The 26,382-nt window shown below is 46.8% G+C and overlaps 1 protein-coding gene across 1 annotated transcript in view; it reads left to right on the forward strand.

The window, feature by feature from the left end:
• fndc3ba (fibronectin type III domain containing 3Ba) overlaps positions 1 to 26,382 on the forward strand; it is a 444,633-nt gene that overhangs the window by 363,540 nt on the left and 54,711 nt on the right. Inside the window, exons 19-20 of the mRNA XM_041204259.1 lie at positions 5,845 to 6,011; positions 9,445 to 9,558. Of these exons, the coding sequence (XP_041060193.1) occupies positions 5,845 to 6,011; positions 9,445 to 9,558 (281 nt within the window). The remainder of the gene's footprint in view (positions 1 to 5,844; positions 6,012 to 9,444; positions 9,559 to 26,382) is intronic.

The raw sequence follows: 26,382 nt of genomic DNA on the forward strand, positions 1-26,382 counted from the left end.
GGGGGGGTGTTTCAATGTCGGTGATGCCATCTTTTTGATGAAAGGTTAAACTGAAGCCCCCGTCTGCTCCTTCACCATCCAAAGAAGAAGAGGGGACTTCTTCCCGATGCCTTGGACCAAGATTTATCCCTCCACCCACAGATTATCTGGTAATTATTTCATTGCTGTCTGTGGGAACATGTTGTGTATAAATTGGTCATCATGTTTCCTCCATTACACCAGCAAATATAATTCAAAAGTACTTGACCAGCTGGGAAGCGGTTTGAAATTGAGGCTGATACTCCAGTGGGAATGTTCCGGAGCTTAATTTGGGAAGTTGGTTTCTCCTAATCTCCTGCTGACATTTCCCTAGACTGAAGCCATTGTTTTCAGTCCCTGCTCCAAACTCCATTCCCTAGCTACCGACTCCATCCCTCTCCCTGGCAACGGTCTGAGATTAAGCCAATCTGTTTGCTACCTTGGTGTCACATTTGATCCTGAGATGAACTTCTGACCTCATAGTCATGCCAATCACTATTTCCATCTCCGGAACATCACCTAGCTTCATCCTGTCTCGGCTCATCTGCTGCTGAAACCTTCATTCTTGCCTTTGTTCCCTCTAGACCTGACTATTCAAACACATTCTGGCTGGTTTTCCACATTCTGTAAACTCGAGGTCATCCAAAACTCTGCTGCCCATGCCTTAAACCGCAACAAGTCCCATTCCCCCATCACTATTGTCCTCCTGGTTAAGCACCATATTGACTTTTTAATTCTCATCCTTGCCATCAAATATACGCATAATCTCTCCCTCTCCTTATCTCTGTAATCTCCTCCAGCCCCACAGCCGTCCAAGGTATCTGCATTCCTCGAATCCTGGCTTCTTGGTGGCCATTCTTTCATCTGGGCCCCAACCTCTGGAATTCCACCCCTAACCTCTCCACCTCTCGACTTCACTTCCCTCCTTTAAGATGCTCCCTAAAACCAACCTCTTTGACCAAGTCTTTGATCATTTGTCATAATATCTCCTAATAAGGCTGGCGAAGTGTCATTCTTTGTTTTATGATGCTTCCAATGAAGTTTCTTGAAATCTTTCATTACATTGAAGACACAATAGAAATATAAGTTCTTGTTGGACTCCCCTTCTTGTTTCTGGGACTGTAACTGGGTGGCAGTGACAATCACCCCAGAGATTTACCCACTGAGGGTTTCACTGTCTGCCCGCAAGTTCCCATCTTGATCTGCTGTAGTAAGCAGGTGAAGGAGCTGCCTTCCAGATCACATAAGATCCCGCTTTACACCTCGGTCCTGTCCACCAGGCTGAGGCGGCGCTGGGTGTCGGTGGGAGCTGGGTGTCGGTGGGAGCTGGGTGTCGGTGGGAGCTGGGTGTTGATGGGTGCTGGGTGTCGGTGGGTGCTGGGTGTCGATGGGTGCTGGGTGTCGGTGGGTGCTGGGTGTCGGTGGGAGCTGGGTGTTGATGGGTGCTGGGTGTCGGTGGGTGCTGGGTGTCGGTGGGTGCTGGGTGTCGGCGGGTGCTGGGTGTCGGTGGGAGCTGGGTGTCGGTGGGTGCTGTGTATTGTTGGGTGCTGGGTGTTGGTGGGTGCTGGGTGTCGGCGGGTGCTGGGTGTCGGTGGGAGCTGGGTGTCGGTGGGTGCTGGGTATTGGTGGGTGCTGGGTGTTGGTGGGTGCTGGGTGTCGGCGGGTGCTGGGTGTCGGCAGGAGCTGGGTGTTGGTGGGTGCTGGGTGTTGGCAGGAGCTGGGTGTCGGTGGGTGCTGGGTGTCGGTGGGTGCTGGGTGTCGGTGGGTGCTGGGTGTCAGCGGGTGCTGGGTGTCGGCAGGAGCTGGGTGTTGGTGGGAGCTGGGTGTCGGTGGGTGCTGGGTGTCAGCAGGAGCTGGGTGTTGGTGGGTGCTGGGTGTCGGTGGGTGCTGGGTGTCGGCAGGAGCTGGGTGTTGGTGGGAGCTGCGTGTCGGTGGGTGCTGGGTGTTGGTGGGAGCTGGGTGTCGGTGGGTGCTGGGTGTCGGTGGGTGCTGGGTGTCGGCAGGAGCTGGGTGTTGGTGGGTGCTGGGTGTCGGCAGGAGCTGGGTGTTGGTGGGTGCTGGGTGTCAGTGGGTGCTGCGTGTCGGTGGGTGCTGGTTGTCGGCGGGAGCTGGGTGTCGGCGGGTGCTGGGTGTCGGTGGGTGCTGGGTGTCGGTGGGTGCTGGGTGTCGGCAGGAGCTGGGTGTTGGTGGGTGCTGGGTGTCGGTGGGTGCTGGGTGTCGGCAGGAGCTGGGTGTTGGTGGGTGCTGGGTGTCGGTGGGTGCTGGGTGTCGGCAGGAGCTGGGTGTCGGTGGGTGCTGGGTGTCGGTGGGAGCTGGGTGTCGGCAGGAGCTGGGTATTGGTGGGTGCTGGGTGTCGGTGGGTGCTGGGTGTGGGTGTCGGTGGGTACTGGGTGTCGGCGGGTACTGGGTGTCAGTGGGTACTGGGTGTCGGCAGGAGCTGGGTATTGGTGGGTGCTGGGTGTCGGTGGGTGCTGGGTGTCGGCAGGAGCTGGGTATTGGTGGGTGCTGGGTGTCAGCGGGTGCTGGGTGTCGGTGGGTTCTGGGTGTCTGTGGGTGCTGGGTGTCAGCAGGAGCTGGGTGTCGGCGGGTGCTGGGTGTCGGCAGGAGCTGGGTGTCGGCGGGTACTGGGTGTCGGCGGGTACTGGGTGTCGGCGGGTGCTGGGTGTCGGTGGGAGCTGGGTGTCACTGGGAGCTGGGTGTCGGTGGGAGCTGGGTGTCAGCAGGAGCTGGGTGTCGGTGGGTGCTGGGTGTCGGTGGGTGCTGGGTGTCGGCGGGAGCTGGGTGTCGGCGGGAGCTGGGTGTCGGTGGGAGCTGGGTGTCGGCGGGTACTGGGTGTCAGCAGGAGCTGGTGTTAGGGATTTCTTGGTGTTAGGTGGTGCCACTATGCTTGAACAGGGAAGGGTGAAGAACCTGAGAGCAGGAAGACAGCCCTCCAATGGTGTGGGCATTTCCAATAAAAGGCATCATCATCGATCTACGTAACTTATTTTTGCACCTGTGTTTTTCACTCTGTGATCAGGGACTGATCGCAGTACAAGTTGAATCAATATGAGTTGACAGGCTGTCTTGTAGACCTGTAACTCTCTGGGACAGAAGAGCCTTCTGACATCTAACCCAGTTCCATCTCAAGCACATGACCCCTGGTCCTTCCCTGACCTAGTGAACTAACATTTTTGCCATCTAGTCTATCTGACTGGACAACAGAGTTTCTGAGGGTTTGGATGATGTACAGAAGTAGTCTTGTGGCTTTTAGATGGAGTATGTGTGTGCGAGTCAAATTATCAATACATGTCAGTGCTCGTTATTCTCTATTCAATTATCCACAACTTAAATTATAGTGTGATGTACTTCTTTAAACACAGTTCACTGCAGAGTAGAGACTCTTCATTACGAATTGCCAAAAATAATAATTAGAATGAAAATCCTTCTAAAAACTCTTTCTTTGTCCAATTCATTGGAGAGCAAATCAGCTGAAGACCTTTATTTCACTATGAATTTAGGAGATTGCAGGAACATAAAGATTATCAACTGTTTATTTCCTGGGTGGTCTCAGCCTTTCCTTTCTGCCCTCTCACCACTCAGTGCTCTACACAAATTCCCAACACTGATCTATCTTGGATTACCACCTATCAAAGAGAGAACTTGCATTTCTATAGTGTCTTACATAACATAGGACATCTTAAAATGCTTTTCAGTCAATAAGTGCTTTTGAAGTGTAGTCGCTGTTATAATGTAGGAAATGCATCAGCCAATTTATACACAGCAAGCTCCCACAAATATCAATGTGATAATGACCAGATGATCTGTTTTCTAGTGATGTTCGCTGACGGATAATTATTGGTCAGGTCACTGAAGAGAACTCAAGTGCTCTTCTCCAAAATAGTGCCACCTGAGAGGACAGACAGGGCCTCAGTTTGATGCCTGATTTGAAAGATGGCACCTCCGACAGTGCAGCACTCCATCTGCACTGCACCAGGTGTATCAGCTGGGTTACTGGTTCAAGCGTCTGGAGTGACCTTTCAACTCAGGGGTGAGAGAGTTACCCATTGAACCCACGACTGACAAAAAGACACAGGGGGTGCATGGGGCGTTTGGTGGGGGGGGGGGGGGGGGGGGCGGGTGGTGAGGGCGGTGGGGTTGGGGGGGGGTGGGGGAGTCGGTGCGGTGAGTGGGTGGGTGAAGGGGTTGGGGTAAGAGGAGCTCAGGATTGAATTCTCAGCCAGTCCCGGTGAGTGTGGCTCCAATTCACAAAGCTGTATTCAGATGATTTACTGTTGTGTGATCTTCTCAACCTCTTTTTGCTCCAGAAGTACTTCCAATGGCCTCTTAAACTTAGTTATCGTTCGTGATTTTAAAAAGTTGGGAAGGGACCCCAGAGCAGGCAGCAAAAACAGAGAGTCCAAGGAGGTGGAGCTCTGGGCCATCTTAATGATCGGGGTCTCATTACAGTGAATCTTCTTAATGACCTGCAGGGACTCGGTTATATCCAGTACTGGCTCAGAAGATGGGAGCAGCTACTCATGCAGCGGAATAGCAGCTGGACGCCTGTGGGATCAAGCCCCATTTGCCAAGCTGAGGAAGTGCTGGGTGTTGGCGGGGGGGGAAGCTGGGTCTTAAGGGGGTGCCTCTAAGCATGAACAGGAGAGGGTAGAGAACCAGAGGAGGCCCAGGGCATCCTTGTGATCTCTAAGTGGGAATGATGCCCATCTCTGGACAGGGAATATATGGATTTGGGTTTCTTCCTCTCTCTATGGGCACACAGGTCGCGATCCCTATTGCCTGGTGAGACCCACAGTCTCCTTTCACTTACACAAGAAAAGACCAGCTTTGTCTATACTGCAAGGAATACAATCAGCTGGCGATTGAAAGTATTTAAAATGATTAAAGAAGGTGATAGGATGGATACAAAGATATTAGCTCCTCTGGAGGAGAAATTCCAGAAAAAAAGGGGAAGGTTAAATGGATTCAAACTAGATGGTGAAGCGTGAAACAGGATGTAGCTCTTTTCCTTGTTGGTAGCTTTATTCACAGAATGCAGCATTACAGGTCTCTGCCTCTGAACTCCTGACTCTGTCCCAGCAGACTCTTTTATAATCTTTCAAGCATACAAATAAACTAATTAACAAATCGGCAGCCCTCTAAAGGACACTGTAACCAACAACAAAAACTTCAATAGAAACATATTAAAATTATAAAATACTATTTTGGGGGCTGATGATGCACTCCAGCCCCTGTGGTGCCCACCAGTCATGAAAGGTCTCAAGTGAACTGTCAGACACCGTGTGCTCTCTCTCCAGGGACTTCCAGACATGAATGTAGCTGTGAAAGAAGGGCAGACATCTAGACTTTCTTTATATGTGATCTCAGTCTTCAATTGAACAACGCACTTCACTTTGCAACTTTACGAACAAAATCAACTAACCCCATTAACGGGCAGAATCTTAAAATTATAGCCAGACTACCCAGGAGTGATGTCAGAATGCACTTTTTCACACACAGGCTTGTGGAAATCTGGAACTCCACTCCCCAAAAAGCTGCGAATGCTTTGAAAATTTCAAAACTAAGATTGATGGATTTTTGTTAGGCAAGGATATTAGAGGTTATAGTGCAAAGGCGGGTAAATGGAGGTTAAGATGCAGATTGGCTATGATATGATTGCATGGCGACACAGGCTTGAGGGGCTGAATGGCCTCCTCATGTTCCTAGAGACAGGAGGATGTGGCGAGGGTGGTGGTGGTCGGGAGGATGCTGGGGAGGAGAAATGAAAGCTCCCTTTCGAGGCAAATCTCAATGTTGTAAAGTAATTGTATTAATTGTTCTCTCTAGGACCTCCAGATGGTGACTCGATAGTAACAGAATACACTTTGGAGATGAGCCAAGGAGAATTGGTTCCTTCGGAGGTTTACTGTGGTCCTGACCTGGAATGTACTGTCAGTAGCCTTCTGCCTGGGACCACCTATCAGTTCAGGGTGAGAGCTACCAATGAAGCAGGGGTGAGTTTCCACTCCTCTTACCTTTATTTATGTGACTTTAAGTTGAGCTTCCAAACCCCATATCCTGCTCATAAGACCACCTACTCCTACCTCGATAACATCACCCATATCCTCAACTGCCTCAGCCAATCTGCTGCTGAAATTCTCATCCAAACACTTTGTCACCTCTTGACTATTCCAATGCTTTCCCGATCTACCTCCCACCTTTCACCCTTCGTAAACTTGAACTCATCCAGATCTCTGCCGCCTGTGTCCTAACCTGTACCAAGTTCCATTCACCCATCACCCCATCGCCCACTCCATGCTCACTGACCTATGTTGGCTCCTGGTCTGACAAAGCCTCAATTTTAAAATTCTCATCCTTGATTTCGAACCCCTCCATGACCTCATCCCTCCCTATTTCCGTAAGCTTCTCCAGACCCACAAATCTCCGAGATCGTGGCACTCCTCCAATTCTGGCTTCCTGTCCATCCCTGATGCCCATCGCCCCACCATTGTCGGCCATGCCTTCAGCTGCTGAGGCCTAAGTTTGGGAATTCCCTCCCTAAACCTTTCCGCCTCTCTCTCCTCCTTTAAGGCGCTCCTTAAAGCCTATCTCTTTGGCCAAGACTGCTGGATGGAGCTAAAGTATGGATCAGCTGTGATCCCATTGAATAGCACAACAGGCTTGAGGGGCTGAATGGCCTTCTCCTGTTCCTGTGGTTTGTCACATGCCCTAATATTTTATTGGGTTTGATAATGCACCTGGGACATTTAACTAGGTTAAAGGTGCTATATAAATGCAAGTTGCTGTTGTTTTAAGAAGGTCAGGGGATAAGCTTAGCTTCCAGAGATGAACTTCCCCATTCATTCAATACCTGTCACCACCAGTCCAGCCTCTCTCGGTTTTATTGACAGTGCAATGTGCCCCGAGATCATGCTAGACCCAAACGCTATGACTGGCAGGTAGTCAGTGATCCCATGGGATCATGACCCAGGGTTATGGACGGATCACTTATTTGTCAGTATTCCAAAACAATAAAGATGATGAATGATTACTTTTTCAGACCCCCAGGGATCACTGCTCCAATTGGTAACCTGGACTTGGCGGGGGGTGGGGTGTGGGCCACAAGTTCAGAGAGATTAAGAAGGATTTTTTTCTTCAGCGAGTAGTGCTGTCTGAATGCAGATTCAACGGTAACTAACAGAAGGGAGTTGGATAAATATTTGAAAGGTGAAATCTTGCGGGGCTATAGATAGAAAGAGCCTAGAGGAGAGTGGGCTAATTGGATAGCTCCTTCAGAGCACTGGCACAGACATCACAGTCAGTTACAATGAGATGTGTAATCCTACACACTGGGTCCTCTCTGTGACAGGTCTTGATTTCAACAACATTGCCACCTTGGACTTGATCTGTAGCAGGCACTTGGCACTCACTGCCTCACTCAGCCTTCCCAACAATCTACAAGGCTTAACGTCACCTGATCTGTCTCCACAGAATCACAGAATCTCTCAGTGCAGAAGAGGCCCTTCGGCCCATTGAGTCTGCACCAACACATGAGAAACACCTGACCTACCTACCTAATACCATTTACCAGCACTTGGCCCTTGGCCTTGAATGTTATGACGTGCCAAGTGCTCATCCAGGTACTTTTTAAAGGATGTGAGGCAACCCGTCCCCACCACCCTCCCAAGCAGTGCATTCCAGACCGTCACCACCCTCTGGGTAAAAAGGTTTTTCCTCACATCCCCCCTAAACCTCCTGCCCCTCACCTTGGACATATGTCCCCTTGTGACTGACCTTTCAACTAAGGGGAACAACTGCTCCCTATCCACGTCCCTCATAATCTTGTACTTCTGCTCAATTCCCTGAGCACTTCTTTGTTTCTATCACCCTGTGTCTAACCTCATTCCCAACTTGATGATGGGGCCAAAGGCACCCGTCACCTCAGTACGCTCAGGTAGAAGTCCACCCACAGAACTTGTGTTACATCCCGAATTGGAGAGTGGTCTCAGCAGCCATCTAACTTGATGCAGGAGTGAAACTGGAGTCACATATAGGCCCAATCCTGGTGATGATGGCAGGTAGGTTTCCTTCCCTAAAGATACCTTAGTGAGCCTGACTCTGCACCCAATGCGGTCTCCTCTACATTGAAGAGACCAAACGCAGACTGGGTGACCGCTTTGCAGAACACCTTCAGTCTGTCCGCAAGCATGACCCAGACCTCCCTGTCGCTTGCCATTTCAACACTCCACCCTGCTCTCATGTCCATCCTTGGCCTGCTGGAATGTTCCAGTGAAGCTCAACGCAAACTGGAGGAACAGCACCTCATCTTCTGACTAGGCACTTTACAGCCTTCCGGACTGAATATTGAGTTCAACAACTTCAGACCATGAACTCTCTCCTCCATCCCCATCCCTTTTTGATATCCTCCCTTTTTCTATATTCATTTTTATTTCCTTTTTCCCAATTATTATATTTCCATTTTTATTCATTGTTTTATCCCCAGCTTTCAGATCATTTTTCCCACCACCGTCCCCTCCCCAGTCAGGCCATTATCACATTCTGCTTTCCACTCTTAATGTCACCATTAGTCAGTACCACCACTATTAACAACCCTTTGACCATGAAATCTTTCACAATCTCTCCTTTGCTTCCACCTATCGCTGGCCTTCTATCCAGCTTCACCCACCCCTTAAACAGTATATATTTCACCACATTTCTACTTCCCTTTAGCTCTGAACAAGAGTCATTATGGACTCTGCAGATGCTGTCAGACTTGCTGAGTTTTTCCCAGCATTTTTTTTGCAGATTTTCAGCATTGTGCCTTTACCTTAGTGAGCCAGTTGGGTTTTTACCTGACAGCTTCATGGTCACTTTTATTTTTTATCTGTTTATGGGACATGGGCCTTGCTGGCTGGGCCAGCATTTATTGCCCTTGTTCAGAGGGCATGTAAGGATCAACCATATTGCTGGAGTCATGGAGGTTAGGCCAGGCAGACTTCCTTCCCTAAAGGGCATTATCAAGGTGGTCATCATCAGACTTTTAATTCCTGATTTTTATTGGGTTTAAATCTCACCATCTGCCATGTTGGGATTCGAACATGAGTCCCCAGATCATCCCCCTGGATCTCCGGGTTATTGGTCCAGTGACTATACCACTACGCCACTGCCTCCCCACTTCTTAGTTCCATCTGTTTAAAACTGAAGCCAAATTTTGAGAAAGATCCCTGCTGGGATTTAAACTCCCATTTTCTGGAATATTAACACAGCGTCTTTCATGAACTCAGGATATCCCAAAGCGCTTCACACCCAATAAAGTATGGAATCCAGTAGGGAAAATCGCACTGTCAGACAATGCCTTGGGTTGGTCTGAGGAAGTGAGAGGTGATATATTAATTCAAAGATTTCTTGTTTAACAGCTGATGTTTTGCTTCTGTTTTTCAATGATAGTATGGCCCTTACTCTGCAGCAACAGATCTCACAACAGCAACAGGACCACCAGTTCAGTGTAAAGCACCTTCACTTTCCTGCACATCCACCACAAGTGTACTTGTGAGCTGGGAGGTAAGTCACAATTAAACATGGGGTCCTCTGTGACACGAGGTTCAGGCAGCCATTCACAAAACTCTTCCTGAACCAATTGGCACCAACTTACCTACAACGCTCAGAAAGCACAGTATAAATAAAACAGCGTTCTCACTTGGTGCATTACGCAATGTCTAAATATGAGGCTGAACCTAAGGCACACTTGTACAGCCGAGAAAAGGGAGCTATGAAGGTACTGTACCTGTCCTGGGAGTGTTTGATGGGGACAGTGTAGAGGGAGCTTTACTCTGTATCTAACCCCGTGCTGTACCTGTCCTGGGAGTGTTTGATAGGGACAGTGTAGAGGAAGCTTTACTCTGTATCTAACCCCGTGCTGTACCTGTCCTGGGAGTGTTTGATGGGGACAGTGCAGAGGGAGCTTTACTCTGTATCTAACCCCGTGCTGTACCTGTCCTGGGAGTGTTTGATAGGGACAGTGTAGAGGGAGCTTTATTCTGTATCTAACCCCATGCTGTACCTGTCCTGGGAGTGTTCGATGGGGACAGTGTAGAGGGAGCTTTACTCTCTATCTAACCCCGTGCTGTACCTGTCCTGGAAGTGTTTGATGGGACCCTGCTAATAGCTCAATGCCAGTGATGAACTGTGTTGTTTATGATGAGAAGACCTTAGATGTCTATAATGGAGCAGAGCATTCTCCATCATGAACGTCTGTTGCATTGCCAGGTGTTAAACTCACACAAATGTGATGCATAATCCCAGCATTATCAGCTTGTTGTCCTCAGTGAAAGGTAATACAGTGAGTTCTTTAAGGAGGAGCAAGCTGTGTTCTAATTAGCTTCCGAGGATTTGAAGAAAGCTGGTAAAGCTAGTCACACAGATGGAGAAAACCGAGCGAGTGTCATCGATTCTTGTGGAGGAGTCAGGACAGGGTAAACGTTCTACAACCTTTCTGCAGGCCAGTGGTATGGAGACTCTTGTTACTGTGATGCTAAACAGTTAGGATGCAGCCAGCAGGAAACAGATTTCATTGGATTGTTCCTTCCAACATCTCTTCCCCTACCTGCAGCTTTTCACAGTATCACAGAATCTTTACAGTACAGAAGGAGGACATTCAGCCCATCGACTCTGCACTGGCTCTCTGAAGGACCATTCCACCTAGTCCCACCCCCCTGCCTTATCCCCGTAACCTTGCACATTCTCTCTTTCCAGGGAGCAATCCAATTCTCTTTTCAATACCTCGATCAAACCTGCCTCCACCACCCTTTCAGGAAGTTTGTTCCAGATTCCAATCACCCTCTGGGTGAAATTTTTTTCCCCCACATCACATTTACTCCTTTTACCAATTATTCTGAATCTGTGCTCTCTAGCTTTTGATGCTATCTTGAGTGGGAATAGTTTCTCACTATTTACCCTGTACATACCCTCAAGATCTTGAATATCTCTATCAAGACTCCTCACAACCTTCTTTTCTCCAAGGAAAAACAGTCCCAACCTTTCTAATCTATCTTCATAGCTACAGTCCTTCATCCCTGGAATCATTCTTGTGAATCTCCTCTGTACTCTCCCCAATGCCTTCACATCCTTCTCAAGTATGGCGCCTAGAACTGGAAGCAGTACTCCAGATGAGGCCTAACTAGTGTCTTATGCAAGTTCAACATGACCTCCTTACTCTTGTACTTAATGCCGCTCTTAATAAAGCCTAAGACGCTACATGCTTTACTAACTGCTCTCTCAACATGCCCTGCCACCTTCAATGACTTTTGTACGTATACACCGAGGTCCCTCTGTTCCTGCACCTCCTTTAGAGGCTCTCCCTTTATTTTATACTGTCTCACCATATCTTTCCTGCCAAAATGAATCACCTCACACATCTCTGCATTGAACTTCATCTGCCACTTGTCTGCCTAATCCACCAACATGTCTATGTCCTTTTGAAGTTTAAGACTATCCCCATCACTGTTGACAACATTTCCAATTTTCATGTCATCTGAAAATTTTGAAATCATGCCCTGCACATCACAATCTATGTCATTAATATATATCAGGAAGAGCTGGAGTCCCAGCACTGACCCCTGGGGAGCTCCACTACAAATCTTCCTCCAATCTGAAAAACAACCAGTTATCTCTGCTTCCTGTCACTCAGCCAATTTCTTATCCAAGTGCCTACTTTCCCTTTTATTCCATGACCAAGATCTTGCTCACAAGTCTGTTGTGTGGCACTGTATCAAATGCCTTTTGAAAATCCATTTACACCACATCAACAGTGTTTCCCTTATCAACCTTCTCTGATACCACCTCAAAAACTTCCAGCAAGTTAGTTAAACATGATTTTCCCTTGATGAATCCATGCTGGCTTTCCTTTAATTATCCTGCACTTGTCTATGTGATTATTGATCTTATCCTGTTCTATAGTTTCCAGAAGATTCCCCACCTCTGAGGTCAAACTGACTGGCCTGTGGTTGCCGACTTTATCCTTGCACTCATTTTTGAACAAGGGCGTAACATTTGCAATTCTTCAATCCTCTGGCACCTCCCCTGTGTCTAAGGAAGACTGGAAGATTATCATTAGCGCCTCTGCAATTTCCACTCTCAATTCCCTCAGTATCCTTGGATGCATCTCATTCTGTCCTGGTACTTTTATCTGTTTTAAGAAAAGATAGCCTTTCCGACATCTCCTTCCTCGCGATTGTAAGTTCTTCGAGTGTACCAGTTACCTCCCCTCTCACCCCGGCCTGGGTAGCAATTCCTTCCTTTGTAAAGACAGAAGCAAATTACTCGTTCAACAGCTCTACTATTTCTCCAGCCTCCACATGGAAGTCCCCTCTTTTGTCCCTAATCGACCCTCCTGTTTCTTTTACCACCCTTTTATTATTTAAACACTTATAGGAGACCTTGGGATTCCCTTTTATGTTCGCTGCCAGCCTCTTTTCACGCTCTCTCCTTACTCTTCTTATGAGTTTCTTCACTTCCCCTCTGGCCCTTCTATATTCAGCCTGAGTCTCCATTGTATTTTCTACCTGACATCTGTCCTATGCGCACTTCTTCCTTTCCGTCTTTACCTCTATCTCTCTCTTGACATCCAGGGCTCTCTGGATTTATTTGTCCTACCTTTCCCCTTCAAGGGAATTTACCTTGATGTTGCCGGCAATAATTTTTCTTTGAAGGCGGCCCATTGTTCAGCCCCTATTTTTTGAGAGTATTACTTTAGAGTAATTATTATTAGAGTAATTATTATTATTATCATTATTATTAGAGTAATTATTATTAGAGTAATTATTATTGAGTAATATTATTATTACTTTATTTTTTGAGAGTATTACTTTAGTAGTTTTAATTGGCTTGGGGCTTGTGGGCAACATTAGCCAACCTTTAATTATGGTACTTTTCCCGGTGGCTTGGTGGTGACTTGTTTCTTTTAACACAATGGAATGATTTTCAAGGTAACTGAAACGAAAGCTGTCACGCTCTCCTCCTGTACCCACCCAGACCGGGTAGGACGATGGATTCCAAAGTAGAGCCAAATTGGGTCTGTAAGGTCCTGTCGGACCCCATCCTTAGCCCCGCCTCATTGTGGCAAGGTGCCCATCCCCCACCGCCGCTCCCTAGTTGGGTTTGACTCAGTCTGACGCCTCCCCCTTCCCCTACCTGCTATGTGCAAACACCCATTAGGAACCTGGGGCCCTGGCATACACATGTCCCATTACCCCATCTCCGCAACCATCTGGCTCCCAACTGGCCATTGCCAACACTTTAAGATTGCCCTGGCACTTCCAGGAATTGAGGATTCATATCCTGAGTAATGCTATAAAGAAAAACACTGCTGACAAACAAAAAATACTGTTTATTTTTATACTGCTTTGTTTGTTACTTACAAAAATCTTGGAGTTAGTTCTGAAGATGCAGCATTGTGAGTGTTGGCAAAGTGACAGGAGATCAAGCAATGAAACGTCCAGGAATATATCCACCAAGAGTTGGCAGCCTGCGGGGTCAGTTATTTTTATTGATTGGGGATGTGGGCGTCACTGTCCCGGCCAGCATTTATTTCCCATCCCTAATTTCCCTAGAGAAGGTGGTGGTGAGCTGCCTTTTTGAGTCACTGCAGTCCCTGTGGGTGTAGGTACACCCACAGTGCTGTTAGGAAGGGAGTTCCAGGATTTTGACCCAGTGACAGTGAAGGAACAGCCGATATATTTCCAAGTCAGGATGGTGAGTGGCTTGGAGGGGGACTTCCAGGTGGTGGCATTCCCATGTATCTGCTGCCCTTGTCCTTCTATGTGGTAGAGGTCACAGGCTTGAAAGGTGCTGTCTTCCATTGTTAATTCCCAAGCATTTTTTGTTGCAATAGACCAATTAATTTCTTTCTTTCTTTGGAATAAGAGAACAGCCATGATTCATAAAGTTTTTCAACAAAGTCCCAAGCGTTTAGATGGTTTGGCACTGCCAGATTTTATCAGTTTTATCATTGGTCTGCTAATATCCATTTATTTTTGGCTTCATTTGGACTTGGCTAGTTTAGCGTGGGTGTAATTGGAGGCAGTCTCCTGTCAATCTGCACCTCTGCTTGCCCTGTCGTGCTCCTCCATTCCTTTCTCAACCAGTTACTTTTCTTCAAACCCTATTGTTAGACAGTCACTTAAGATTTGGACACACTTTGAGCTGCAATCTCTCTCTTTAAGTAGCCCTATTAATGCAGACCATTTATTTTCGCCATCATTGGGAGATTCTGCCTTTCAAGTCTGGCTCGCGAGAGGTGTTCAAAACCCTTGCTAACTTATACATTGATAATATTTTTGCCTCTTTTAACTCTTCCCCCTCTCCCTTGGAAATATGATCTGTCTCACTCGCTTCTTTCGCCATTTACAAATCAGAGATTTCGCGTGCAAAAAAATCGCCCATTTTCCTTTACTGCACTGTAAATCACCGTTAGATATTGTGTTGGAATTAAATCCTATCATTAGGGGGTTCATTTCCAAATTGTATTCTCTAATTTTTTCACTACACTGCCCTTTGCTCTCTACCTTAAAAACTCTTTGGGAGCAAGATTTGGACTCAGACTTATCAGAAGATAGCTGGAATTCTATTCTCTCTCGTGTACATTCCTCGTCTGTATGTACAAGTCATGGGTTGCTACAATTTAAAATCTGACACCTAATCCATCCACCCAAGGTGAAATTATCTAAGATTGATCCAAATTTGGATCCAACCTGTGATAAATATCATACTGCCCGAGCCTCCCTAATTCGTACGTGCTGCTCGTGTCCTCAATTGGCCTCGTTTTGGACAAACATTTTTAGATCATACTCTCATATCTTCAGTAGCAACATCGAACCTTCTCCTATTACAGCACTCTCGGGAGTGGAACCAGATGGAATCCCTCTCACAAAAATGCAAACTGATGCACTTGCCTTTTCAAGATTATTGGCTGGACGCATTATTCTATTAAACTGGAAACAGTCTGCCCCGCCTCCTTTTACTACTTGGATACGGGACCTTATTCGGGATCTTAAAACTTGAGAAAATAATCTACACTATAGGAGGCTCCACCGGTGGATTTTATGTAGCTTGGCAACCTTTCTTAGGTTACTTTGAGGATCTACAGCTCTCTACTTTCATATAACTGGCCCTGATTAGGTTGTGTGCGTTATATCAGGTGAAACTATATCTGACCTATGACTGTTGTTGATTTTCTTCTTATATATATTTTTGGGGAGTTGGGGAGGGTTTTTTTTTTCTCTTTCCTTTTTATTCTTCTCTTTTCCTTTCCTTCTCTTTCTCTTCCAAGTGTAAGTGTATTGAATGCACTGTAAGCAGTTTTTTTCCATACGTTTACTCATCACGACTGTTCAATTTTTAAAAAGAAATAAAGGATTAATATAAATAAAGAAAGGTGCTATCGAAGGAGCCTTGGTGTGTTCCTGCAATGCATCTTGTAAATGGTACACACACTGCTGCTACTGTGCGTCAGTGGTGGAGGGAGTGAATGTTTGTGGATGTGGTGCCAATCAAGCGGGGCTGCTTTGTCCTGGATAGTGTCGAGCTTCTTGAGTTTTGTGGGAGCTGCACTCATCCAGGCAAGTGGGGAGTATTCCATCACACTCCTGACTTGTGTCCCACCAGGTAATCCTCCAGGGTTACTAAGCTGCCTGAGTCACAGGATTGGGAGAGATTCACTGTTCTGCTGCTCTCGCTCCCACAATGATCTAAAAAACACCCATTTTAGACTCGTCTGAGTGTGCTACCAGATTTAAACAAGGGTTTCTTAATCACTAAGGACCTCTCTCCTTCAGGGAGGCAGTCATGCTCCCAACCCAATACTGACAGTAACGTCTGACTTTGTAGATCCTGCCTCCCATCTGACCCTAATACCTCCCTGTACGCTGATGACCACTGGTTCAGGAAAGAAGGGTGACGACAGCAATTCTGCCTTACTGCATCATCACCATTATGGAGGGGCATCCCAACCTATACATGTAGGGCTGGAGCTGGAGGTAGCATCCAATCCTTATTGGGGTATGTAAGGGTGGCAGATTCCTTCCCTGAAGAACATTAATTACCCAGTTGGTATGTTTCTATGTCAATGCAGCAGGTTAATTCATCCTGATGCCAGCCACACAAATCATCACATTTCCTGAACCAATCTCAAAAACTTGCCATTGGCCAGACGTGAACTCACAACTGCTTGTTTATTCGTCCTCATATCAGAACCACTACTCTACGTATGAACAGCGCACAAGTATGCCACTGATAGCTAGGGAGAAACGCACACACACAGGCACACTCTCACACTCACACACACACACGTTTTGGAGGAGAGAGTTCCAGATGTCCCCACCCTTTGTGGGAAGAAGCCTTCCTGACATCACTGCTGAACAGCCTGGCTCTAATTTTAAGGTTATACCTGCTTGTTCTGGGCTCCCTGCGCACACCCCTCCACACCCACCCAGCCCCCACCCCCATCACCACCAGAATAAATCTCTATTGACCCTATCAGCTCCTTTAGACGTCTTTAACACCTCAATAAGATCACCCCCTTCTTCTAAAATCGAGGGATTGGTAGCCCAGCTCGTGGAGCTCTCCCTCATCATTTAAATCCTTTAACCCAATATCGTTCTGGTGAAACAAAAACAGAAACAGAAATACCTGGAAAGACTCAGCAGGTCTGGCAGCATCGGTGGAGGAGATCACAGTTGACGTTTCGAGTCCTCATGACCCTTCTGTTATGAGGACTCGAAACATCAACTGTGCTGTTCTCCGCCGATGCTGCCAGACCTGCTGAGTCTTTCCAGGTATTTCTGTTTCTGTTTTTGCTTTGGATTTCCAGCATCCGCAGTTTTTTGCTTTTATCATTCTGGTGAATCTGTGCTGTACCCCCTCCAAAGCCAGCATGGGGTTAGGTGGCCCAGATCGTGTGCATCTGCTCCAAATGGGACGCGGTTTTGCGTTTTGAGTCAGGATCCCAACGATGGGGGCCAGTTTGGAGTTCCGACCCCTCACCGTGTCGGGAGCAGTTATCCGGCGGTGATTTTCACCGAGCGGACCAATTAGTGGCCAGCGACACTCACCATCCAATGAAGTACCATCTACAAGATGGTGGACCCTTGAAGCTGGAGGTCTAATGGCAGGGTCCTCCAGCACAGGGGTAGCTGCAGCCTGCCGTGCCTGGTAAGGGAGCGAGAGAGGGTGCGTCTCCATCATGAAGAGCCCTCAGCAACTTTAACACATTGGAATTTACAAAACGGCCACTGTTGCCAGGCTGCCGTTGTGATGGGGGAGCCTCTCCATGCAGCAGTCCTCAGTCACGACTGTTTCCAGGGAGCTGGTGGAGTGGGGGAGGGAGAGAGGGGCCTCGATGGAATCTTGGAGAACTGGCCCCCTCATTGCCACCAGAAGGCTGAGTCCAGATAGCTGCCGTGCTCATGATGCTTCAGGGAACTTACCTCTGATCATCAGCCTCCATTGGCCTTTACATTAACTTAACAAGCCTACCCGCCGCTTGCGGCTGGGTAACCACACTGCCCCCAAACTGCCCTCTAGAAAAATGGTTTGGAGGCAAGATGGTGCTGGCAAACAAGTAAGCCGGAGATGTGAGATTATGCACCAGCCTGCCTCCATATTGGAGCAAAAATCCTGCCCAAAGAGATTTTTTTTCATTCATTCATGGGATGTGGGCGTCACTGGCTGGGCCCAGCATTTATTGCCCATCCCTAATTGCCCCTTGAGAAGGTGGTGGTGAGCTGCCTTCTTGAACCGCTGCAGTCCATGTGGTATAGGTACACCCACAGTGCTGTTAGGGAGGGAGTTCCAGGATTTTGACCCAGCAACAGCGAAGAAACGGCTGATATATTTCCAAGTCAGGATGGTGAATGACGCGGAGGGGAACTTGCAGGTGGTGGTGTTCCCATGTGTCTGCTGCTCTTGTCCTTTTAGTTAGTAGCAGTCATGGGTTTGGAAGGTGCTGTCTAAGGAGGCTTGGTGAATTCCTGCAGTGCATCTTGTAGATGGTACACACTGCTGCTACTGTGCGTCGGTGGAGTAGGGAACGGATGTTTGTGGATGTGGTGCCAATCAATTGGGCTGCCTTGTCCTGAACAGTGTCAAGCTTCTTGAGTGTTGTAGGAGCTGCACTCATCCAGGCAAGTGGGGAATATTCCAACACACTCCTGACTTGCACCTTGTAGATGGTGGACAGGCTTTGGGGAGTCAGGAGGTGAGTTACTTGCTTCTGGATTCCTAGCCTCTGACCTACTCTTGTAGCCACAGTAATTATATGGCTCCTCCAGTTCAGTTTCTGGTCAATGCTGACCACCAGGATGTTGATAGTGGGGGATTCAGTGATGGTAATGCCATTGAACATCAATGGGCCATCGTTAGATTCTCTCTTGTTGGAGATGGTCATTGCCTGACACTTTTGTTGCACCCTTGTTAGTTGCCACTTGTCAGCCCAAACCTGGGTATTGTCCAGGTCTTCTGCATTCGGACATGGACTGCTTCAGTATCTGAGGAGTCGCGAATGGTGCTGAACATTGTGCAATCATCAGTGAACATCCCCACTCCTGACTTTATGATGGAAGGAAGGTCATTGATGAAGCAGCTGAAGATGGTTGGGCCAAGGACACTACCCTGAGGAACTCCTGCAGTGATGTCCTGGAGCTGAGATGACTGACCTCCAACAACCACAACCATCTTCCTTTGTGCTGGGTATGACTCCAACCAGCGGAGAGTTTTCCCCCGATTCCTATTGACTCCAGTTTTGCTAGGGCTCCTTGATGCCACACTCGGTCAAATGCTGCCTTGATGTCAAGGGCAGTCACTCTCACCTCACCTCAGGAGTTCAGCTCTTTTGTCCATGTTTGAACCAAGGCTGTAATGAGGTCAGGAGCTGAGTGACCCTGGCGGAACCAAAACTGGGCGTCAGTGAGCAGGTTATTGCTCAGTAATTGCCACTAGATAGCACTGTCGATGACAGTTGGCTACTGTTGGCTAGAGCTTTCTATAACTAGGGTAACTTCCAAACCCAAACCTGACTGGACATCTGGAATAAAAACAGAAAATGCTGGAAATGGCAGCATCTTAAATATCTGTGAGGGGAAAAAATACCGGTTATTGTTTTCTGCGTGAAACATATGAGATCCTGAGGGGTCTTGACAGGGTGGATTTGGAGAGGATGTTTCCTCTTGTGGGTGAATCCAGAATGAGGGGGTCACTGTTTAAAAATAAGGGTTCGCCCATTTAAAACAGAGATGAGGTCAAATATTTTCGCTCAGGATCGTTAGTCTCTGGAACTCTCTTCCTGAAAAGGTGGTGAAAGCAGAGACTTTGAATATTTTTCAGGCAGATGTGGATAGATTCTTGTTAAGCAAGGGGTTGATAGGTTATTGGGGGTAGGCGGGATGCAGATTTCAAGTTACTACCAGAGCGACCATGATCTTATTAAATGGCGGAGCAGGCTCGAGGGGTCGATTGGCCTACTCCTGCTCCTTGTTCGTGTGTTCTCCATCACACCTTCCATTTGCCTTTCACAGACACTAAAGAGTCTACTGGCTTCATTCATCCACTATCTGCTCCAACTCACAGGAAATTCTGTCCTCTTTGTCTCTCCCCCCGCCCTCCCTCTCTCTCCCTCTGTGACCTTTTCTCTATTTTAATGCTTACTTTGATGAACCTTCATGCTGTACCTAGATTTAAAAATAGATGCATTAACTGGACTGCAATACATAAACTCTGAGATAAAGCACTTATTGTGAAGGTAATTTAACTAATGTACGAGATGTTGGTAAATCGCCCCTCCTCAATGATATTTCTGATGTTAAAAGCCCAGGTAATGTGGATGTAATTAGAAATGGCTCATCCAACCTTTCATCTCCAGGAACAGGAAGTACAGGAATTGTTTCAGAAGAAGCTGTTAGTTTGCCATTTGTACTCTCAGCAAATGTTCATGGCTTTCAGAGATGCCCATGACTGTCAGAATATGATATATTCTCAGGGCAGTTGTACCAGATAGAATGGCACCGAATGTACAGCACAAACAGGCCATTCTGGGCCAGTATTTATGCTCCACTCACCTGACTTCATCTCACCCCATCAGCAAAACCTATCCTTCCATCTGTAGCTTGCCCTTAATTATATCTATTCTATTAACCTCAACAATTCCATGTTCTGCTGAGTTCCACAATCTCTTCGTTCAGAATCACAGCACAGGAGGAGTCCATTCAGCCTGACCTGCCTGTGCCGACTCTCTGAAGGAGTAATTCACCTGGTGTCGTTCCCCTGCCTTCTCATAACCCTGCACATTTCCCCTTTTCGGATAATAACCCAATTCCCTCTTGAATGCTTTGGTTCGAATCCACCTCCACCACAAGCTTGGGCAGCGCAATCCAGATCCTAACCACTCAGTGAGTGAAAATGTATTTACGTACGAACATACATACAAACACACTAATCAGGAGCAGGAGTAGGCCATTCGTCCCCTTGCACCTGCTCTGCCATTTAGTAAGATCATGGCTGATCTGATTGTGGCCTCAACTCCACTCCCACCTACCCCCGATAACCTTTGACTCCTTTGTTGGTCAAGAATCGATCTACCTCTGCCTTAATAGTATTCAACGACCCTGCCTCCACTGCCCTTTGATAAGATCATCTCTGATTTTTCTAAACCCTAATGGATACAGACCCAGCCTGTGCAACTTTTCCTCATAAGGATAACCCCTTCATCCCAGGAACTTTCTCCGAACTGCTTCTAACGCATTTATATCCTTAAAGAAGGAAACCAAAACTGTACGCACTACTCCAGATGTGGCCTCACCAACACCCTATACAACTGTAGAAAAATATCCCTACTTTTATATTCCATTCCCCTTGTGACAACGTTCCAATTGCCTTCCAAATCACTTGTCCTGGGAGTCCTCAACATCGACTCCGCACCCCATGGCATCAGGTCAAACTTGCGCAAAGAAACCCCCTGCTCATTATCACATACTGTCCCTCCCTCAGCTGATGAATCAGTGCTCCTCCATGTTGAACACCACTTGGAGGAAGCACTGAGGGTGGCAAGGGCGCAGAATGTACTCTGGGTGGGGGACTTCAATGTCCATTGCCAGGAGTGGCTCGGTAGCACCAATACTGACCGAGTTGGTGTTTTGTGACCAATCATAGCCCAGTCACTGCTGTCGTAAGCATAGCAACATAAAGAACCAGGAAGAAGCCTCAAACTTGCTCCGCCATTCAATTAGACTATGGCTGATCTCCACCACATTTACACGTCTTATCTACGTATCCCTCAACACCCTAACCCAACAATAATCCATCGATCTAACCTTGAAAGCTCAAATTGTTGCTCAGCATCTCCAGACTTTTTGGGGGAGAGGGTTCCAGATTCCACCACCCTTTGTGTGAAGAGGTGTTTCCTATCATCACCACTGAACAGCCTCGCTCTAATTTTAGGTTCATGCCCCTTTGTTCTGGGCTCTCCTGGCCTGAGGTGAGAGTTTATCACTAATTGGACTATTAAATCCTTTAACCATCTAAAATACATCATTTAGGTCCTCTTCAAACTTCCCAATAGAACCAAGGTGGGTAAACAGAGTTAAGGTACAGATCAGCCATCATCATGTTGAATAGTGGAACAGGTTTGTGGGGATGAATGGCCTCCTCCTGTTCCTAACCTCTATACTAGCAGTGTGGAAATTGGGTGCCAGGTAATGACCATCTCCAACGAGAGAGAATCTAACCGTCCCCCCATGACATTACCGTTACAGAATCCCCCCTCACTAGCAACATCCCAGGGTTACCATTGACCAGAAACTGAACTGGACTAGCCATATAAATACTGTGGCTACAAGAGCAGGTCAGAGGCTGGGAATCCTGTGATGAGTAACTCACCTCCTGACTCCCCAAAGCCTGTCCACCATCTACAAGGCACATGTCAGGAGTGTGATGGAATACTCTCCACTTGCCTGGCCGCTCAGCCCAAAGAACCTGTTGCACTGATTTCTTCTCACCACCTGTCTGTAAGTAGAACATGTTTTGGATTATTTTTAAAGTATGCAGTGGCAAGATTTCCCAATCTCTTGGTTTATGTGATCCAATTTACTAATAATCCGTAACAAATTAGCATTATGATTAACTCAGAAGGTTAGTTTATTTCTCATTTAAAAACCCACTGGAGGAATGTCTGTAACTTCCCACACGCACCACACACGCATCACATACGCATCACACACGCACCACACGCGCATCACACACGCGCATCACACACGCGCATCACACACGCGCATCACACACGCACCACACACACGCACCACACACACGCACCACACACGCGCATCACACATGCACCACACACGTGCATCACACACGCACCACACACGCGCATCACACACGCACCACACACGCGCACCACACATGCACCACACACGCGCACGTATGCGCCACACGTGTACCACACACGCACCACGCGTGTGGGGGGGGGCATAGATAAAAAGAGTTTTGCAGCACAAGAACCACGGAACTGAATATTAGTTCACGTGATCTCCAGACCCCGAGAAGTCAAAGCCAAAGAAGGATGTTCTCCTTCATGGTGGGATTCAGTTCCGATGAGTTTCCAGTTGGAGATAATAATACAAAGATGCTTGAAATGAACGATGCTGTAGCATGATGGGCTTTCTGTGCTTAGACAGCTTGGCAGGTGTTGATCAGAAACTCTTAAAATCAAAGCACAGGCTTTGCGGGTTGAGCGCTGACAACTTATCAGTTCTCAAAGACATATAGAGGTTTCAAAATGGTCACTTGATTTTCTTTCTCCGTAAAGATCGAAAGGGGATGTTTATCCAGTGTCCAGAACTGGCTCTGATTTCAGGACTGATAATGTACCAGTCATTAGCTGTTACACATATATGAACATATGAATTAGGAGCAGGAGTAGGCCGCCCAGCCCCTCGAGGCTGCTCTGCCAATCAATAAGATCATGACTGATCTGAATATTACTCAAACCCACATTCCTGCCTACTGCTGATAACCTTTCACCCACTTTTTAATCAAAAATCTATCTAGCTCCGCCTTAAAAATATTCAAAGACTCTGATTTCACTGCCTTTTAAGGAAGAGAGCTTCAAAGACTCGCAACCCTCTGAGAGAAAAAAATGCTCCTCATCTCTGTCTTAAATAAGCGACCCCTTATTTTTAAATAGTGACCCCTAGTTCTAGACTCTCCCACAAGAGGAAACATCCACTCCAAATCCACCCTGTCAAGACCCCTCAGGATCTTATATGTTTCAATCAAGTCGCATTTTACTCTTCCAAACTCCAGTGGATACAAGTCTAGTCTGTCCAACCTGATGCCCATTCCTGGTATTAATCTAGTAAACCTTCTCCGATTTGCTTCTAATGCATTTACACCTTTCTTTAAATAAGGAGACCAGTACTTTACACAATACTCCAGATATGGTCTACCCAATGCCCTGTACAATTTAAGCATAACATCCCTACTTTTGTAATTAATTCCCCTCACAATAAATGATAATCGCATTACAATCACCAGAAAAGCGGTGTTGAGTAAATTGTTGGGGCTGCGGGCTGCCAAATCCCCAGGTCCGGATGGACTTCACCCTAAGGCCTGGAAAGAAATGGCGAGTGAGATAGTTGATACACTGGTTTTAATTTTCCAAAATTCCCTTGATTCCGGGAAGGTTCCATTCGAAAGCCACCTGCATACTAACATTTTGTGATTCATGCACTAGGACACCCAGATCCCTCTGAATCTCAGAGCTCCTCAATTTCTCACCATTTAGATAATCTTTTTATTCTTCCTGCCAAAATGAACAATTTCACATATGTCCACATTATGCCCCATTTGCCAGATCTTTGCCCACCCACTTGACCTATCCATGTCACTTATGTCCTCCTAACTTGTCCTGAGCTGTGAGGAGGATGCAGAGATGCTTCAGTGTGATTTGGCCAAGCTGAGTGAGTGGGCAAATGCATATAATGTGGATAAATGTGAGATTATCCATTTTGGTAACAAAAACAGGAAGGTAGATTATTATCTGAATGGCTATAGATTGAGAGGGGAATGTGCAATGAGACCTGGGTGTCCTCGTACACCAGTCGCTGAAGGTAAGCATGCAGGTGCAGCAGGCGGTAAAGAAGGCAAATGGTATGTTGGCCTTCATAGCGAGAGGATTCGAGTACAGGAACAGGGATGTCTTGCTGCAATTGTACAGGGCCTTGGTGAGACCACACCTGGAATATTGTGTGCAGTTTTGGTCTCCTTATCTGAGGAAGGATGTTCTTGCTATAGAGGGAGTGCAGCAAAGGTTTACCCGACTGATTCCTGGGATGGCAGGGCTGACATGTGAGGAGAGATTGAGTCGGTTAGGATTATATTCGCTGGAGTTCAGAAGAATGAGGGGGGGATCTCATAGAAACCTATAAAATTCTAACAGGACTAGACAGGGTAGATGCAGGAAGGATGTTCCTGATGGTGGGGGAGTCCAGAACCAGGGGTCACAGTCTGAGGATATGGGGTAGACCATTTAGGATTAAAATGAGGAGAAATTTCTTCACCCAGAGAGTGGTGAGACTGTGGAATTCGCTACCACAGAAAGTAGCTGAGACCAAAACATTGTATGTTTTCAAGAAGGAGTTGGATATAGCCCTTGGGGTGAAGGGAACCAAAGGGTATGGGGAGAAAGCGGGAGCAGACTATTGAGTTGGATGATCAGCCATGATGATATTGAATGGCAGAGCAGGCTCGAAGGGCCGAATGGCCTAATCCTGCTCCTAGTTTCTATGTTTCACAATTTATTTTCCTACCTGTCTTTGTTTCATCAACAAATTTAGCAATCATTCCTTTGGTCCCTTCATCCAAGTAATTTATATAAATTGTAAAAAGTTAAGGCTCCAGCACTGATCCCTGTGGCAAATCACTCATCACATCCTGTCAACCAGAAAAAGACCCTTTTATGCCAACTCTCTGCTTCCTGTTAGCTTCTATCCATGCCAATCTTCTTTCTATGCCAATGTTACCCCCAATACCATGAGCTTTTATTTCCTGCAATAACCTTTGATGTGGCACTTTGACAAATGCTTTCTAGAAATCTAAGTACAGTATATTCACCGATTCCCCTTTACCCACAGCACATGTGATTCCTTCAAAGAACTCCAATAAATTGGTTAAACTTGATTTCCTTTTTACCAAACCATGTAGACTCTGCCTGATTACCTTGAATTTTTCTAAGTGCCCTGCTATAACATCTTTAATAATAGCTTCTAACATTTTCCCTGTAACAGATGTTAGGCTAACTGGCCTATAGTGTCCTGCTTTCTGTCTCCCTCCCTTTTTGAATAAAGAAGTTATATTTGCTATTTTCCAATCTAATGGAACCTTCCCCAAATCTAGGGAATTTTGGAAAATTAAAACCAGTGCATCAACTATCTCACTGGCCACTTCTTTCAAGACCTTAGGGTGAAGTCCATCCGGACCTGGGGATTTGTCAGCCACAGCCCCAACTATTTGCTCAATGCCACTTCCCTGGTGATTGTGATTCTCCTGAGTTCCTCCCTCCCTTCCATTTCCTGATTTACAGCTGTTGAAAGAGTTACCATATATATTGAGGGTCTGGTGTCAGAAAGCCATTGTCTAGGCAGACCCACTCACTCCGCTAGCAAGGTGAGCTTATCTGATGATTTGGTTCACTTTTGAAATGGGCCTGGACAGTCCCAGATATGAGCTGGGTCTGTTAACAGCTCTGCCACCATAGTGTTGTGCGAGTGTCCTGGTTTTCATGATGACAGAGGGTCTATACAATGAAGAGTTAGATACCACCAGCTGAGAAAGAATTCTTTTATTCTCGTAACTCCTGGGGGTTGCTCACAGGCAAAGGGCCAACCCTGTGGTCATGTGAATTGTAGCAGCCATCTTTTCTGGTTCAGCAGAAAGTCCTTTTTTTGAAAAAAAACAATAGCAATAAGTATAAAGCTCTGGATTTCTTTTCATGTCCCAGGGACCCAACACTATTCTCAGCCAATTTCCATGCAGCAGCAGCTGCTGGTTAGAAATTAGGAACAGGAGGAGGCCATTCATCCACATGAACCTGTTCCACTATTCAACGAGATGATGGTTGATCTGTATCTTAACTCCATTTACCCACCTTGGTTCTATAGGGAAGTTTGAAGAGGACCTAATTGATGTATTTTAGATGGTTAAAGGATTTAATAGTCCACTTAGTGATAAACTCTCACCTGCAGCTGGGAAAGCCCAAAGCAAAGGGGCATAAACCTAAAATTAGAGCTAGGCTGTCCAGTGGTGATGATAGGAAACACTTCTTTACACAAAAGGTAGAGGAAT

Source organism: Carcharodon carcharias, chromosome 2 (genome assembly GCF_017639515.1).
Source record: "Carcharodon carcharias isolate sCarCar2 chromosome 2, sCarCar2.pri, whole genome shotgun sequence".
In the NCBI taxonomy this organism is placed as follows: domain Eukaryota; kingdom Metazoa; phylum Chordata; class Chondrichthyes; order Lamniformes; family Lamnidae; genus Carcharodon; species Carcharodon carcharias.